This window comes from Triturus cristatus, chromosome 3_1, assembly GCF_964204655.1.
Source record: "Triturus cristatus chromosome 3_1, aTriCri1.1, whole genome shotgun sequence".
NCBI classification, from domain to species: Eukaryota; Metazoa; Chordata; class Amphibia; order Caudata; family Salamandridae; genus Triturus; species Triturus cristatus.
The window spans coordinates 1109585620-1109598094 of NC_140583.1; the positions used below are offsets into that span (position 1 = coordinate 1109585620).

Genomic DNA, 12475 nt, shown 5'->3' on the forward strand with positions numbered 1-12475 from the left:
CAGCAATGTTTCATTAAACTGATTAATTACTTAAGCGGGGGCGGAAGTGGTGTAGTGAATTTAAGTACCTCCGAGATCATGGAAACTGCAAGAGTTTATCTATTTACACTGACATACAAATTTGAATTTATTTACTGTTCTTGTCTCCTTGTTAGATAACAGCAAGGGTAACATTTAAGTTCTACATAAAGGTACTCAAGATGTGGTGCAATTAGTCTCTTGGCTAATTTAACTTACTCTGCCTCTTTCGACTTGAGTTGTCAGCATTACAACCATGGAGGAGCCTTGTTCCCATGTCATCTGCCAAAATTCTGGACAAGTACTAGGTAAAGGACCCTGGCATGCTATGTACCTATTGATTATGCAGGAAGAAGGTATTTCCATCTACAAAGCAAAAACACAAATTCAATTTACATCATTTATAGGAGAAAAGATACAGTAATATTAAAAGTAAACTTTTAAAATGTAAGATGTGTATGGTGAGAAGGACATTCCATAACGAGATAAAATTATGGTAACATTATCAAGGCAATAATGAAAACAGAGAGCATGAGTTCACTTGCAGGCCTTGCTGAGGTGATGGCAACTAGGAACATGGGTTTGAGGGCGAAGAGTAATAGAGGAAAGCTAAGCCTGCTCAAATGGAATGCACATCAAAATCCTAAGGACGAGATTGAGGTCCCACTGGGCCTCACAAAAGGAGAAATAGGAAACCCTTTCAGAAACCTCATCACAACCAGTGATTTAAATAACAATGGCAGATCAGGTAAATGCAAGGCGACCAAAAGATAACCTTTAACAGAGCCCAAAGAAAGGTCTCGGAGTGTGAAGGAGAGAATAAACATAGCAAAAAGAATCCGTAGATGACGGATCAAGAGAACCTAGCCAAGAAAAACGGGGGATTCACCAACTGGGTGAAAGACCACCTCTACTGGTAGAAAATAAACATTTATTTTCTTTAGTCCCTTCACTCACCCAGGGTTGCCCATAGGTGACATGCTTCATCATTGGGGCCATCCCAAACATCTACTGCTCGGGCGTGCTGCGACTTGCGGAGTTACGTAGGAGCACTTACTTTGTGAGGATATGTGTAGTTGCAGTGTAGGGGGAGTGGTGTAAGTGAGGTTTAAAAATTACCTAACTAGTGAACTAATGTTTTATTCCTGCTCCTAGTTGGTAGGTTCTTTTGATCCGTCAACTACGGATGCTTTTTGCTGTACTCTGATCACACAGGAGGGTGAATCTAGCCCAATCCTCCTCCTCCCCCTAATTTTAACTGAGAATAAACATAGAACATCAAACAACGGAGCCTCGAGGGGACTAATTCAGCATGTGCCACACCAAACCAAAAAATTAAAAAAGGCAACCCATCAATCTCATTCTTTTAGGTATGAATCTCAAGCCAGTGAGGTGGGTGTGCTCTGAACTCCATGCTCAACAGAGGATCACACTTCAGATTTTATACTGAACAATGAGTTTGAGGTAATACCTGTGGAAAGTGCCAATATACTCAACTATTTCAGCTCAGAAAACTTTTGAAGAAAAGATTTGCCCTACAAACATTGACTGCTGCACAGATGCACCGATGAAGAAGTTACTTACCTTTGGTTACTTTCTTTCTGAAGGATACTAGATTCAAGATAGCCTGGTTGATGAGGAGTGATACCCTGCAAACGGTCTCGGGATGCTTGTTTTCTGGTCTAGGGAGAACCGGGCCAGGCAGTTTGGGCTGGACTGTTTACATGGGGAATAGGGTCAAGACTGATTTGCATCTGGCTGGGTCCAAACTGTGGTGGCATGGTGAGCGATGGATTTAACCCAGATCTGCGACTGGAGAGTGAATGTTCAACATTCCATCCAAAATCTTTTTGGGTTGCTTTAGTCACCCTAAGTGGGAAGGGTACACCCAGAAGTGGGTCCGTGCTTGCTATGCCACTGTATTCAAGCTAGCCTGGCTGATGAGGGGTGATATCCTGAAACTGATCCTGGAATGCATTTTTTCGGGTCCAGGGAGGACCAGGCCTGGCAATTCATGCTGCACTTTTCCTATGAGAATCAGGGTTTGAGACCGATATGCATATTGCTGGGTCCACACTAGGGTGGCATGGTGAATAAAAAAAACGATGGATTTAACTGGGATCTGTGACTAGGGGTGAATGTTTGACAATGTTCAGCAGAATGTCCATCTTCTTTTAGTGATGCTATATTTGCCCTAAGTGGGAAGGGTGTGCCCAAAAGTGGGCGCTGTGCTCGCTCTGCTACTGTATTCAAGCCAGTCTGGCTGATGAGGGGTGATACCCAGACACTGGTCCTGAGATTATTGTTTTCCGGTACAGGGAGGAACTAGCCTGGACTGTTCCAATAGGGAGCAGGGTGAAGAAAGGTTTGCATATGGCTGGGTCAAAACTTGGCTGACATGGTTCGCAAAAAATCAATGGATTTAAACCAGATCTGTGACTGGGGGAAAATGTTTGACAATGTTTAGTATTCCGTCAATCATCTTTTTGTGTTGTGAAAAAACATGCTCTACAAACATTGCCTGCTGCACAGATGCACCAATGAAGACGTTACTTAAAATCGGTAATGCTCTTGCTGGTGGATACTGTATTTAACCATAAATTCCTCAGCTTTAGAAGATCTACAGGCACTAGACTGGAGCTAGTGAATTTTACAGCAATGCTCCAGCATCATGACAGGTGGAACAGTGCGACTTTGGGGTGAATCTGCACTGACCTAGAAGTGACAGAGCAGAGCCACATATAAGTTCTACCCCCCTACAACCTCACGTCAGTTTTTTAATCATTCTTCCACGCCCTGAGATGCACAGCATTCCGAACAAACTGCCGATAAAAGTGTTCCAAAAATCTACTTGGAAACTTATTATGATGTTCAGTAGTTAACTCCACAGAAAGGAGAGGCTAGTAAGAAGTAAGAATTCTGCAGTAAGCTAGAATATACATTAAAAAGAGGTTTATCAAAGGTAAGTAAAATGTTCTTCAGAAGGAGGCTTCTAACCACAGATTCCTCACCATTAGAATAGGTACCAGAGCAGCACCTCCCAGAAGAGAAGATGTCTGAGGAGTGACCTCCGATCAAGGAATCTTAAAGGACCAAGAGGGCACAATAGCCATCTTGTCAGAACTGACTGTCAAGTTAATAGTCTTTCAGGAATGCCTGCACTGAAGACCAGGTCGCTGCCTGGCTAAAGTCTAGAACTGGCTACCTCCCCCTTTGCAAATGTTATTGTAGTGGCCTTGACAATGGCAGAATGAGTCTACAGGCTTTCAGGGGTTTGCTTTTTGGCCATGGTATAAAAGATTTTGATGCAGGTGACTCCATCTTAAGGGGCCTTTTGTGTACCGCATTCCATTCCCCACAAATAGCTGATCATCCACATGATGTTCTTTAGAGTGGTTGAAGTAGAAACTCAAAGTTCATTTAAGGTTGAGTTTATAGAGCTTGTCCTCTTTTGAAGGGTAAAGGGGAAAGAAAAACTTTGGCAGAGAGGCAACGACACTCAACATCCTATGATTCTGGGCAAATCACTTCTCCCCGTGCCTAACAAAAATGAATGTGTCCATCTATAACAAAACTGGTGCACATGTAAAGCGCTCTGATACCGGATATGTTATGGTCTAGTTCGCGCTATATAAAACTCCATAATTTTTTTTTTTTTTTTTAAAGTGTGTCAGACTGGCAAATGTGAAAAGTTGCCACAACTTTGGGTAAGAAGGCCACCTAATTGGACTGGGAACAAAAGGGGGGGGGTTTGTGGTAGAGCAGTTGCAATGAGAGCACCAGTAGTACACTAATATAGCATTCCAAGTTTAAGGTAGTCAGTAAAACTGCATTAAGGGTCAGTAGTTGCAATGAGGAGCTGTACAGCACCTCAGAAGCACTGTACATTAGAAACATCAACACGGTTTTCAAATCCCACTGTGGCATGGCGAACGGTTGTGGGGAAAACATGCGAGTCATGCCTTTAATAAAACCCATAACAGGTCACTGAAACAGAGTGTTGATCAAGTAAACACAAAAGCACCAAAGGGTCCGATAGACAATCCTTAACTTTGGGTAATGAAAGGATCTTCTGGACAACAGAAAGAACCACTAACAATACATCAGAAAATTTGGCCTTTGATGTGATAAGTGCAACTCCAGGTGACCAACTTCTCCCAGTGTCCACCATATTAGACCTTGTCAAAGGGCGTCAAGTTGCAAGGATGATACCAAATACTGAAGCCATTAGATAAAACGCATTTAATCACATCTACAAATTCTCCATGTGTGGAGTATAGGACGTGGGGTCTTGGAGCAGGACCCTCTTCTGGCAATAAGAAAGAAGATTCTCCCAAAGTGGGAGACAGATCGAAAGGTATATGCTCATGCTCAGGAGCTCTTTGCGTCATTCTTTCTTAGCCCATGCAAGGGCTATTACGAAGACTTTGAATCAACTGCCCTGAATTTCATCAGAACTCGACACAGTAGTGGGAAATTTTAAAGGAGACCGGTATCCCATCGCAGTGGGAGTGAGTCCTCCAGTTAAATCAATTAAGGAAACTCCAGTGTGCAGTAGTTTTGACACTGTGCATCCTCAGCGGTGGCAAATAGTTAAACTGGGCATTCGCCACTGATCACAGATGCCCCTTGCGCCCTAGGACTGAGGATGCCACGCAAGATTGTCCAGTCGAAGTCCGCCCAGCTGTTCTGCTCTGCAATTTAGAGATTCTGCTAGACAGTTGGCTAACAAAAAAAATTTCGGCTAAACCTTTAGAGTAGTTAGCCATTCTGAAACTGGATGCAAGATACCACTCCACTCTACTTGTTGTACTTCCACATGCCAAGCACCATTCTCCCTTGAAGGATGGCAGGAAAGCTTTCAGGTTCATATGGACCCCTCAAGCTCCAAAAACTTAATGTAGAGCTGTCTCTCCACTGCACTGCAGAGCAGTGTTTTTTGATCGCACCTCATACAAGCGACCCTGCCACCCAATCCAGTAGTGATGTATCCGTCACAACTGTGAAGTCCGGGTGTGGAAGAGACACAGATCAGGATGGCACTTTTCTACCACAGTATATTCTAAGCAGTCTCCTCCAAGATCTGGATAGGCAGCTTTGGAGATGCTGAGCTCCACTACCCGGCCTGCATAGGCCATCGGGATTTCAGTATTAGGATGATAAGCAAAGGTAGGCATCTCAGGTGCCATCCTTTATGAGACTTAGGATAGAGCCTGAAACATTGGGATCCTATCCTGAATATTCTAGACATGGCGTGGTGGTGGAAAGACCTTCAATAACCATGTCTAGGACAGCCCAAATAAACTGAACTCTCTGCATGGGTCACAGGTGGGGCTTCAGATGGCCGATATAAAGCCCCTTAAAATTGGAGGAATTTGGCTGCTGTCCCAAACAGGACTATGACTCCCTATAACAGCCAGTCTATGACGTACTGGAACACATGTATCCTCTTGCAGTGAACACAGCAATTACTTCTGTGAACTTTGCAGGGGCTGAACTAAGTTGGAGGGGAGCACAGCAGTTTGGAAGCTTTTCAACCCTACTGAGAAACGCTTGTGGGGACTGCAGGATGGGTTTATAAAAATACACAATCATGCAAATCCATGTACCCCCATCAAGTCTCTTGGAGCCGGAGCACAAAAATATCTGCGACAGGGCGAGCATTTTGAATTCGTCTTTCCAAAGAAGGGTATTCAGTGGGTGTAAGTCCAGCATAGGCCTAGGGTATCCATTCTTCAGTATGAGGAAGTAGCACAGATATCACCTCTTTCTGAAGCCAGCACCAGCTTGATTGCACTCTTGGCCAGCCAAAGGTTGACTTTTAGAAGAAAAATTGGAGAACAGTCTGCTGCTAGTCACTGTAGGAATGTAGGATAAGCTTTCATGGTTATCCCCACTTTTTGCAGGTGTCATACTTTTTTGGGGACTAATGTGACTGACATCCTGATAATAAGGACCCCAGGCACTGTGCTTCCTCCCTAAATTGACCATGGTAAGTACTTCTGTACCTCCATAATTGGCTACTGGTGTACCCATGTATGTCCCTAGTATATGGTACTAAGGTATTCAGGGCAAAGGTACACCAGGGGTCTCCCATGGGCTGCAGCATGTATTTTGTCACCCATGAGAGACCACTCAAACTGTGACTACAGGCCTGCAATTGCACCCTGTGTGAGCTGGTGCTTACACATCTCATGACAGATATAAGCTTCCTTATATCTGAGGTCACTACACTTAAAACCTATAAGTCACCCCTCTGGCAGGCCTTTCGGTCGTGTAGGCAGGGTGCTTGTTATAAGTGTTAGGGTGCCCCTGCATGAGCAGGACACCCCTACAACCCCCTGAGTCGATTCTCCAGTCTTTATAAGTGTAGTTAGCCATTTTAATACATATAGTGGACATCAGTCATAACAAGATGTCTAACTATATAGTGGCTGCACCAAACCCGGTCATGTTTGGTATCAAACATGTTGGAATCATACCCAAACACAGATTCCAGTATTGGAAGTATGATGCTATGTACTGGGGGGCTCCCTTAGGGTACCCCTCTGTACTCCCAGTTACAGCCTTTTAGGGTCTGACAGCAAACGAATGCTGCTGCCGACCAGACACGATTCTGCCCTTCTGCTGCCGAGTCAAGCTCGAACAGGGTAAGGTAAAACAACAGGTTTCCTTTCACAGGGAGGTGTGATCACCTCCATAGACAGGACTTAGTGTATTGGGCTGGGGTGGGTGCGCTTGCCAGCGCCAGACTGCTTTGATGGACACATTTGGTGCGCTCCTTGCACACTCCAGTTTGAACCAGTTCAGGGAGCTGGACATGGGAGTATGCTTCCCTTGTCCAGCCCTTCCTCTAGGAGGGACTCCTGAGTCGCCCTAACCCCTTTCCTAGGTTAAGGACTTACCTGTGCGTGGGTCCTCAGATTTGTCATGGGCCAAGACCCAATCCTCAAACCTTGTCACTCTTTGACCGACTGGACACTTGGACTTAACCTGGAACCGAGACCGCATGAAGGAAGACTCCTGCTGCTCCTGGTCTCAATGTTCCAGAAAAGTCTTCTTCGTAGCCTGTGTCTGTGCTTCCTCTAGGTTCTTCAACAGACTTGAGGGCATCAAGAACACCTGAATTAATCTCCCTTGGAGTGAAGTAGTTACTCCCCTGCATCTGTAGGCACCGCAACGAAGCTGGCTGGTCTGCGGCTCCTGACATCCCACGGACTTCGAAAGGCTCAGAAACACAGGTGGTGGTTCTGCAATTTCCTCAAGGCTTGACCGGTCGTCTCTGCAATTTTGAGGCCAGTATCCCTCGATGTAACAGCCATTGCCACGTCGACTTGTCGTTGCCAAGGTTTGCTGGCTCTGCACTCTAAAGATCTGCGGGCTACGAGAAGCTCCTGCCTCCAGCAGCTCTTCTTGCCAAGTACAGCGTCTTCACTACATCCTCTGCATTGTGGGCCTTCCTTCTTGGTGAGCTGCTCGAGGACCTCTTGCGACTCCTGTGCCTTCAGCCTGTGGGTCCTCCTAAGGGTCTTCTCCTTTTTCAGTGGGCTCCCCAGCTTGCTTGGTGCCTGCTCCGACTCTCCTGCTTGTGGTGTGTCCGTTGGATCTTGCTAGTCCCAACGTTACTCCCTCTTCGCTTTCCACGCTTGTTGCAGCTGCCAAGGCTTGTTGGTGCTCCTGCCGGACACCAACCCCCTGGTTCTCGACTTCCCACGTGGGACAGCTCATGCACCGCTCCCGATCTTCCTTAGCATTGCCTGGCCCTCACAGCTGCAGCGACAAGTTCACCGTCAATCCTCCTGCATTATCTGTCACCGGTGGGAATTGCTCTACCTCTTCTTACAGGATCTCCTCTTCAAGAATCCACCCTCGGATTCCACCAGACTCTTGAACTGTCTTCCCCAGTGGTATCTTTCCTGAAGTCCTCCACTGTGTTCTACAACGGTTTCCGATGTCACTTCCCACCTATGCACCCGGCTTCCCTGGTCTAGGTATCCTGGTTTCTGGGGTATCCACGGGTGGAGTGACTCTTACCTTCTGTCTCCCACAGGGTTTCTTCAGAGTCCACTGGGAAGGGTCCTTCTCCAAAACTGCGACAGCAACTTCCCCGTTGACTTCTACTGGAAATGCGGCTGTGTTTCCACTCTGCACACAGCCTCCGTGGGATTCCTGGGTACTTACCATGGGTAGTTCCTTGAGTCCCCAGCTCCTCTGAGTCTCCTGGTCCAAGTCCGACTTCAGTCGCAGTGCATTCCATTTTCTTAATGCACAAGTTACTTACTTGTGTAACGATATATCTGTAAGAGACATTAGTTAGTGATAGATTCCTTACCTTAGAATATCCCCAGGCGTCAGACTGGATCCGGAAAGGTTTTCTTCAGCAGTAGCCCTGCGCGTCAGTAGCCGTCGTCATGCAGCTCCGCGTATGTCGCTGGCGTAGTAGCCGCAGAGATGACGTCGTCGGAGCTACTTAGACGCTCCCACGCGCACAGACGTCAGTTCTGTACACGACTTTTCCACGCCAGGAACGCAGAGCCATGCCAGAGACCGACTACTGGTGCAACAAAACTAGGGCCCTGAAAGGGATGACCTGAACCCTAGAGAACAGTTCGCAGAACGGGGAGGATGGGCGGGTGGTAAGGAATCTATCACTAACTAATGTCTCTTACAGATATATCGTTACACAAGTAAGTAACTTGTGCATCTGAAAGACAACACGTTAGTGATAGATTCCTTACCTTAGAATACATACCCAAGCAATACCAAGCCCGGCGGTGGGTGTGCGAAGTGAGATTACACCAGAAAGTCACAGAGAACTGAACGGCCAAAGAAGTCGTCCCTCCGGACCTGACTGTCAAGGCAATAGTGCCTAGTGAAAGTGTGCAGCGAGGCCCAAGTGGCTGCTTGACAGATGTCTTGCAGGGGGACACCGCGTCCCAATGCTATAGTAGCCGCTGTGGCCCTGGTAGAATGGGTGCGCAGTCCTACCGGAGGTTTCTTCTTAGCCAGAGAGTAACAGGCTTTAATGCACAGGACAACCCATCGGGAGATAGTCCGCTTGTGCACAGCCTGGCCTTTCTTGGCGCCCACATAGCCAACAAAGAGCTGGTCATCCACCCGGAACTGTTGTGTGCGGTTGAGATAGAACGAAAGCGCACGCTTAGGGTCCATACGGTGGAGCCTCTCCTCTTTTCTTGAAGGGTGCGGAGGTGAAAAGTAAGTGGGCAGAGTGACAGTTTGCCCGAGATGAAAGGCAGAGACTACTTTTGGCAGAAAGAAGGGACGCGGTCGCAGCACAAACTTGTCCGGATGAATCGCCAGGAAAGGAGGTTTAGATGAAAGAGCCTGGAGCTCACTCACCCGCCGAGCGGAGGTGATGGCCACCAGGAAGACAGTTTTCAAAGTTAATAACCGCAAATGACAGTTATGAAGAGGCTCAAAGGGAGCGCACATCAAGTATGTGAGAACGAGGTTCAAGTCCCATTGAGGCATCACAAAAGGAATAAGAGGGAAAAGGTGAGTAATGCCTTTAAGAAATCTATTAACAACTGGGGATTTGAAAAGAGAGGGCTGAAAAGGCAGCCTAAGAAAGGCCGAAAGAGCAGAAAGGTAGCCCTTGATGGTGCCCAGAGCAGAGCCCTGCTGGGCCAGAGAGAAGGAACAAAAGGACCTCAGAAAGAGGGGCAGAAAGGGGATCCACAGCTTTTGCCATGCACCAGCCACAAACTTCTTCCACCGGCAGGCGTATACAGTTTTAGTCGAGGGACGCCTGGCTGCCGCAATCACATTACAGACTTCAGGAGGCAAGTCAAATGGAATCAGCTGTCGCTGCTCAAACTCCATGCAAGGAGGTGGAGGTTGGACAGGTTCGGATGGAGGACTGTCCCCTGTTGCTGTGACAGGAGATCCTCCCGAAGAGGCAGTCGAATCGGGGAATCCACGCTCATACTGAGTAGCACGGGATACCAAACCCTTCGAACCCAGTCCGGTGCCACAAGAATGACTTGGGTCCGGTCGAGTCTGATTTACTTCAGCACTCTTGGTAGAAGTGGTAAAGGTGTAAAGGCGTACAACAGACCGCAACTCCACTCACGCCGAAAAGCGTCTACGGGCGTGTGCCGCCTTGGAAGCTCCAACGCGCAGAACTGCTGACATTGCGTTTCTCTTCGGTGGCGAATAGATCTAACCAAGGTTCTCCTCACTGCTGAAAGAGACCTTGTGCCACCTCCGAGTGAAGACGCCATTCGTGATCCAATATGCACCTGGATATGTATGAAAAACAAGGGACCCCCTCACGAATGTGACCTGGGGTAGATAGATAGTTAAAAAAAAAACAATGGTCTGGGGAGGTCAGAGATCCTCAAGTAGCAGGGCTACAGTTATTGATTTAAGAAAAATTCAATTGTAGTTGGGGATATATAGAAATCAATTAGATCCAAAATAAGAAAAGAGAAAAAAGCTGGGGGTCGCGTAACTAATTAGCATGGAGGAGTCTCGTTCGTTATCGGAATTAACCAGACAAATCGCTCCACCAACTAAGAACGGCCATGCACCACCAGCCACAGAATCGAGAAAGAGATATCAATCTGTCAATCCTTTCCGTGTCCGGTTACGCGACCCCCAGCTTTTTATTGTCACTAAGCACTTCACGCACCCTCACTTGTGTTTGTGTGAGCACTGTATATACAAATTATATACTTTCTAAATGCAATAATGGTAGAAACTGAAGCGACTCCATTTTATGATGTATAATAAAATGTGATGTCTTCCTCTACTTACCTGTGTCCTTGTATATTTTTCTTATTTTGGATCTAATTGATTTCTATATATCCCCAACTACAATTGAATTTTTCTTAAATCAATAACTGTAGCCCCGCTACTTGAGGATCTCTGACCTCCCCAGACCATTGTTTTTTTGAACTACCAATATGCACCTGGGGCTGAGTTCGTCTGCCCTGGCGTTCAAAGAACCTGCCAAGTGTTGAACCGTCAAGGAAATGCCTTGACGTTCCAGCCATGTCCAGAGACGCTGAGCCTCCTGACATAGTTTCCACGACCCCACCCCGCCTTGCTTGTTGCAGTACCACATGGTGGTGGTGTTGTCTGTGAACACCTGCACTACTCTCCCCTTGAAAGAGGGAAGGAATGCTTTCAATGCAAGTAGGATCGCACTGAGCTCCAAAAGATTGACATGGAGCTTGGACTCCGCCGGAGACCAGAGGCCTCTGATCTCCGCCTCTCCCATGTGGCCGCTCCATCCCAGGAGGGACGCGTCCGTCACGACTGTGTGCTCCGGTTGGGGAAGGGAGAGGGATCTGCCGCTGGTCCGTGAGCCACCACTGCAAGTCCTGTGCAGTGCCCTCCGAGATCTGGACGTAGTCTGACAGGTTTCCCCGATGCTGCGCACACTGGAACTTCAGGTCCCACTGCAGAGCCCGCATATGCCACCTGGCATGATTGATGAGCAGGATGCAGGAGGTCATGAGGCCCAGCAGCCTCAGGGTCTTCATGACCGAAACCCAGGACCAGGGCCGAAAGATCGGAATCATAGCCCGAATGTCCCAGACTCACTGTTTAGGAGGATAAACCAGAAACTGCGGCGTATCCAGAACCGCTCCGATGAAGAGGAGCTGTTAAAAGGGAATTGGGTGCGACTTCGGCACGTTGATGGAAAACCCCAGCAAATGCAGGAGGTCGGCCGTAGGCTGGAGGCGGGAGACGACTGCCTGGGGCGAGCCCGCTTTCAACAGCCAGTCGTCGAGATAGGGGAAGACTGAAACCCCCGATCTACGCAGATGAGCTGCCACCACCGCCATCAATTTCCTGAACACCCGAGGGGCGCTGGTAAGGCCGAAAGGGAGCACGGTGAACCGAAAGTGCTCGTGGCCTACCGTGAACCGTAGGTAACGCCGGTGGGCCGGCAGGATGGGGATATGAAAATAAGCATCCTGCAAGTCCAACGCTACCAGCCAGTCTTGCGGGTCTAGGGCAGACAAGACCTGAGCAAGCGTGAGCTGCTTGAACTTCTCCTTCCGGAGGAAGCGATTGACGTTCCGGAGGTCTAAGATAGGACGCAGGCCCTTGTCCTTCTTTGGAACCAAGAAGTAGTGCGAATAACAACCGCGACCTACTTCTGGCGTCGGAACGAGCTCGATGGCCCCCTTGGCCAAGAGGGCCACAACTTCCTGCTGGAGAAGGGCCAAGTGATCCCCCGACATGCGGTGGTACTGAGGTGGCATGCCTGGAGTGGTAGACTCGAAGGGGAGGGAGTAGCCCCTTCGGACTATCTGGAAAACCCACCTTTCGGAAGTGATGGTGCACCAGTGGGGGAGGTGATGGTGAATCCTGCCGTTCACTGGCGTCCGGTGGGCCTGAAACACCAGACTAGGAAGGTTTTGAGGCGGTGGTGGCAGGGGCGGTGGTGGATTAACCCGCCTGCTGGCCCCGGGACCCACAC

General features: G+C 48.1%; 1 protein-coding gene across 5 annotated transcripts in view; it reads right to left on the bottom strand.

The window, feature by feature from the left end:
• PTPN4 (protein tyrosine phosphatase non-receptor type 4) overlaps positions 1 to 12475 on the bottom strand; it is a 1082125-nt gene that overhangs the window by 309020 nt on the left and 760630 nt on the right. For all 5 annotated transcript variants that reach the window (XM_085645981.1, XM_085645984.1, XM_085645983.1 and 2 more), the window contains one exon: positions 238 to 384. In XM_085645981.1, coding sequence (XP_085502107.1) covers positions 238 to 384 — 147 coding nt within the window. The remainder of the gene's footprint in view (positions 1 to 237; positions 385 to 12475) is intronic.